The following is a 5,000-nucleotide window of genomic DNA, read 5'->3' as shown; positions in this document are numbered from 1 at the left end:
GAGTAAATAGAAGTATATAGAATTATATGCAGATATATGCTACTGCTTTACCCTGTGGTTTTCACTCCATCGTTTATGCCTGAAAAACAGCAGAAGCTTATTTTGCTCTTTTGTGCGTGCTCGTGCACGTGTGTGTGCATCTAAGGTCCGGGCGGCAGATGGAGACCCCAGAGGTCTGCTATGGGTTCTGGATGAGGAGATGGTGACACCGGACTCCAGTGAGAACAGAGCCCTGGAGAGGGTCTGCCAGTATTACAGCAACACTGGTAAAAGCCCTCAGCCACACACACACACACACACACACACACACACACACACAGCCCCTCCCTGTGTGTGTCAGTTCAGCGGTGGACACTCAGAACATGTTCGTCCCTGCAGTGCGTCAGTGCGAGCAGCCCCTGCAGTGTGAGGTGAACCACCTGATGGGCTCTGACCCGGTCCGCTACGACCTGACTGGATGGTTTGGTCTGATCCAGAACAACCTGTCTTCTCTCAACGCCATCTCTCTGCTCCAGAACTCCACCATGTGAGTGTGTTTGAAGGCCCGGGAGGCCGGACGCTGAGTCATGTGAATGTATGGATGGTTTATCAGAGGCTCCGAGCATTCAACCACAAGGTTTCAGTCTCTCATTTGTGTCAAGTGCATTACGTAGAGTCCTAAAGTGCACATTTACAGATTCTATTACTCATCCTTTCATTTACTCACATCTGAGGACACACTCAAAGACTGAGATACACTCACTTTCACATCTCTCAACACATTTTCTAATAATATTGATGCAATAATCTCCCCACAGAACTGAGTACATACGTTAGTGAGTGTAGTTTGGTCATGCGATTACTGTGTCATGATGACTAAACATGTCATACTGTCACATGTGACGGCCAGCTTCTCTTTGTCTTCCTCAGAGGGGCGGTAAAGGCCATGTTTGCCCCCAGAATCTCTCTGCCCCCTCTGTGTCGAGGTCTGGGGGGTCTGGAGGGCAGCAGCCAGCGCTCTCTGCAGAGGAACGGCACCATCAGGAAAACGTTCAGCGGGGGGATGGCAGCCATACGCAGACACTCGCAGTGTATCGCAGTCAAACTGCAGGCAGTAAGTTTAGCAGTGTATGCGTCATCTCCTGAGATTATTGCTGAGGTATCACTGGATTTATTCAGTCTCTCTGTCGCCGCCCCACAGGATGCTCTGGTGAACCTGATTCGTCGAGCCAGGCCGGTGTTCCTGCAGTGCGTCAGCGCCAAGAGCGACAGTGGAAGTTTTGACATCCCGGCGCTCAGAGTCCAGCTGCAGTCCACACAGATCCTGTCGGCCCTGCAGTTCCACCGCACAGGTCAGCACGTTCGCTTCGGCCAGCAGGCCTGGAGAGTAACTAAGTACATTTACTCAAGTACAGTACTTAAATGCAAATTTCAGATCCTTGTTCTTTTCTTTTCAAGCCACTTTCTGCTTCTACTCCACCACATCTCAGAGGGGAATATTGTTCTTTTTGATTTGCTGCAATTACTTGAAATTTCATTTACTAGTTACTGTGCGAGTGAATTGTTTTTGCAGAAAAAACAAATGAAAATGTAAAAGTGCAGCTGAAACAGTTAGTCAAATTATCAGTTGACAGAAAAATTAAATGGTGAATGAAGATTTGCTGCTTTTTCTTATATAAAAGCTAAATTTCTGTACTTTAAGTAAACTGTCACCCTTTAACTCAACATTGTGCAAAATATATTACAGGTCAAAGTGAGCAGATTTATCCATGTAGCTCCACTTCGATTTAAAAAATCTGCCTTTTTTACCTGCACTGGCGCAGAGCTGCTGAGTGAACAGCAGCTGCAGCACAAGTTGTACGGAACCAACCGCAGCCTGAATTTAATAGATTATAGTATTAAAGTTAGAGCAGCAGTGCTGACCTGGGAGCAGCGCAGGATGCACTTCAACCACAAACTGCTCGCTGTTAAGTTGTTGTTATTAGACAATATTACATTTGGAAATACAGGAAACATCCAGTCAGGCAGAAATACGACCTAAAGCAGGAGTTTCATGTTCAGATGCATTTCAGCAGTATCATCATGAGGCTGCTCACACTATAAAAATGCTGCTTTAATAATTTCTGCAATAAGAGAATCCAGATTTCACTGCAAAGACAAAATGAGGCTGCGTGAAAGAAACCAGACATCATTTTTTATCTTTTAAATTTTGTTTTTTTGGAAAACAAGTTCTAATGAGTTTAACCGCCAGAAGCTCCTCGTCGTACCAGACCAAGTTGTGTTGAATTGAGCCAGGATGCGTTTTATTGGTTAGGAATTTCAGATTGTGTTGTTGCATCGTCCAAAAGTCACACAATGTTGCTTTAATGTTAGTACTCAAAGTGATGGTGTACAAATACATTCACTGCAGTGTACTCTGTGTGAACGAGGGTTGAATACTGCCACGTGAGATCTCGGTATTTGCTTGGAGTTCTTCAATATTTTTGCATCCTGAAAACGTCTCTAAACTGCTTCAACGCCACCATGAATCTGACCTTAAACTGGCGTTATTACAGTGATGATTACACTTAATTCTCATGCTAAAATTGCAGGTAGCAGTGAAGCCGTGTAGCAACATTTATTTTAGATTAAATCAAAAGCAGTGGAGGGCGGCATCTTTAAAACGTGAACTGAGGAAACTCGGCCGAACATCACGAATAAATATCCAAGAACGAAGCTTTTATTCCTCAAACCGCCAAAATAAAATCGGTCAGAACAGTTGCATGTGACAGATGTTCTGTCTCTGCTGCTGCACGATGAATAAAGATGATCATAAACTTCCATGTAAGCACTCAGAGGATAAACATCACTCTGTAAGCTCAAAGACAAAATGTTGCTCTGCAAAGCAAATGACCACAAAATCTAACAAATGGAAAGAATCAGGTAAACTAGAATAAACACATTTTTATGACTGATGTTCCTTTGTATTGTTTTTAAAGTTCTTTTGATGGGAAATCCTTCTGCGTTAGATAAGATGCAAAGTTTGTGTTTAACAAGCCAAAGATGTTGTCTGTGTGTTATTTGTTGCACCTCATTACCTCCTGTCTCCTCTCGGCCGCCTGCATGGAAATCTTCTCTTAATTAGTTTAAACTTTTAATCTGCTTCCTTTTCTGCTTGGATCAATAAAGTCCTTTTATCCACACACTTTTAGCATGAATCCCAGGTGTACACTTGCATTCGGAGCATAAGCACAGGTCTGAACTCTGCCTCTCTCTCGCAGGTTATCCAGAACACATGACTTTGAGTGACTTCAGGTGTCATTTCCAGGCCTTGTCTCCTCCAATTATGAAGCGTTACGCCTCCATGTTTATCAGCCACGATGAGAGGAAGGTCAGGTGGTCCGCCGCAGCGGCTCTGTGTCGTACAAACACTCGGATCTGCCACTCAGAATAAGTAGATTTGTTGTGTCCGTGTCTCAGGCGGTGGAGGAGCTGCTGGTGGAGTTGGATCTGGATAGAAAGAGCATCTTCGTGGGAGCCGGCAGGGTGAGGACACGTTCTTCACTCCTCTAATCCAACAGCACAACACGAGTCCAGCCAATGTGATGTGTCACGGACCTTTTCCTTCTCAGGTGTTCATGAAGCGAGGTGTGCTGCGCTACCTGGAGCAGCAGAGGGACCAGCAGGTCACCGGCTGGTTGGTCTATCTGCAGGCCGCCTGCTTGGGACATCTGGCCCGTCAGAAATACCGCAAACTCAAGGTTCTGTCTCTCCGTTAAATGCAGGTGGTAGCAGCTTTTCTGTCTGTCCTCTCAGTCAAACAGTGACTTGACTCGTGTGTGTCCAGGTGCAGCACATGGCGGTCAGCTGTCTGCAGAGGAACCTGCGGGCTCTAAGGGTCGCAGCCAAGTGGAGCTGGTGGAAACTTTTCTGCAGAGTGCGTCCTCTGCTGGACGTCAACATGGACAACGAAAGACTCCGGGCTAAAGAGGTGCACACACACACACACACACACTGAGAGGGTTGATATCATTCATCTCAGCTTAGCTTAGCTTAGCTTAGCTTAAAGACTGGAAACAGGGGGAAACAGCTAGCCTGCTATGTGACGTGTGACCTCAGGTCCCACTGTACTTTACTCAAGTACTATACTTACCTGCAAATATGAGGTACTTTACTTTACTACATCTCAGAGGTGAATATTGTACTTTTTACTCCACTACATTTGTCTGACAGCTTTAGTTACTAGTTACTTTTCAAATTCCTTCCTCACCAATGAAAAGCTTGTATCTCCAGATGTGTTGAATATTTGTGATAAACTGAAGGATGAAGTTTTCCTTCATGTCTTGAGAAAATTCTCGTCCTTCTTCAGCTAAATAAACTGTTTAAAAAGCCTCTTGGATCAGCTGGAAAATGCATCATCACAAAGCTGAAAACAGGCTGTTTTTCTGAGATACGAGGTTCTCACAGGACAGCCATGCTACAAACATATGATGATCTTATAGAATATGATGCATCACTGTAGATTAAACCAGCCAACAGCATATAAAGTAGTTCAAATGAGCTCAACCTGAAACATCTACAGCAGGAAGTAACAGAAATAGTAATAAAGGTCAAACATGAGAGTGATGAAGTGTCAGATATCATGAAACATTTTGGATAAAACAACCTCTGATTTAAATTTAGACACTGAAAACAACAAACATTTACTGTTTTCTTTTGAACAGTAAAAGTTCAGTATTTTAGCTGCAGCCTGAGTGTGATGAGACAAGAACACCAAACAAACAGACAGTTGATGAGTCCCAGTAATTTGAGTTCAGTCAGGTGCAACCTCTGCGAGCAGCAGGTAGTCGTCGGCGTACACAGATCAGACGTTAGCAGCGATGCTAACACACATGCCATGAAACAGAGAAGCTGCTTTTCTTCTTCTCAGGATGAGATATCGGCTCTGAGACGACGTCTGGAGAAATCAGAGAAGGAGAGAAACGAGCTGAGGCAGACTGCAGACAGCCTGGAGACCAAGGTGCTGCAACACACACACAAAC

The 5,000-nt window shown here is 44.6% G+C and overlaps 1 protein-coding gene across 2 annotated transcripts in view; it reads left to right on the top strand.

Annotated features, from left to right (window-relative positions):
• LOC121622777 (unconventional myosin-XVIIIb-like) overlaps window positions 1–5,000 on the top strand; it is a 37,725-nt gene that overhangs the window by 15,713 nt on the left and 17,012 nt on the right. For both annotated transcript variants that reach the window (XM_041959762.1, XM_041959761.1), the window contains exons 16-24: window positions 146–266; window positions 379–526; window positions 910–1,093; window positions 1,181–1,331; window positions 3,240–3,349; window positions 3,439–3,504; window positions 3,591–3,719; window positions 3,806–3,949; window positions 4,889–4,978. In XM_041959762.1, the coding sequence (XP_041815696.1) occupies window positions 146–266; window positions 379–526; window positions 910–1,093; window positions 1,181–1,331; window positions 3,240–3,349; window positions 3,439–3,504; window positions 3,591–3,719; window positions 3,806–3,949; window positions 4,889–4,978 (1,143 nt within the window). The remainder of the gene's footprint in view (window positions 1–145; window positions 267–378; window positions 527–909; window positions 1,094–1,180; window positions 1,332–3,239; window positions 3,350–3,438; window positions 3,505–3,590; window positions 3,720–3,805; window positions 3,950–4,888; window positions 4,979–5,000) is intronic.

Source organism: Chelmon rostratus, chromosome 19 (genome assembly GCF_017976325.1).
Source record: "Chelmon rostratus isolate fCheRos1 chromosome 19, fCheRos1.pri, whole genome shotgun sequence".
In the NCBI taxonomy this organism is placed as follows: Eukaryota; Metazoa; Chordata; class Actinopteri; order Chaetodontiformes; family Chaetodontidae; genus Chelmon; species Chelmon rostratus.
Note: the sequence above shows the minus strand (reverse complement) of the source record. Positions and strands in the feature narration are given on the sequence as shown.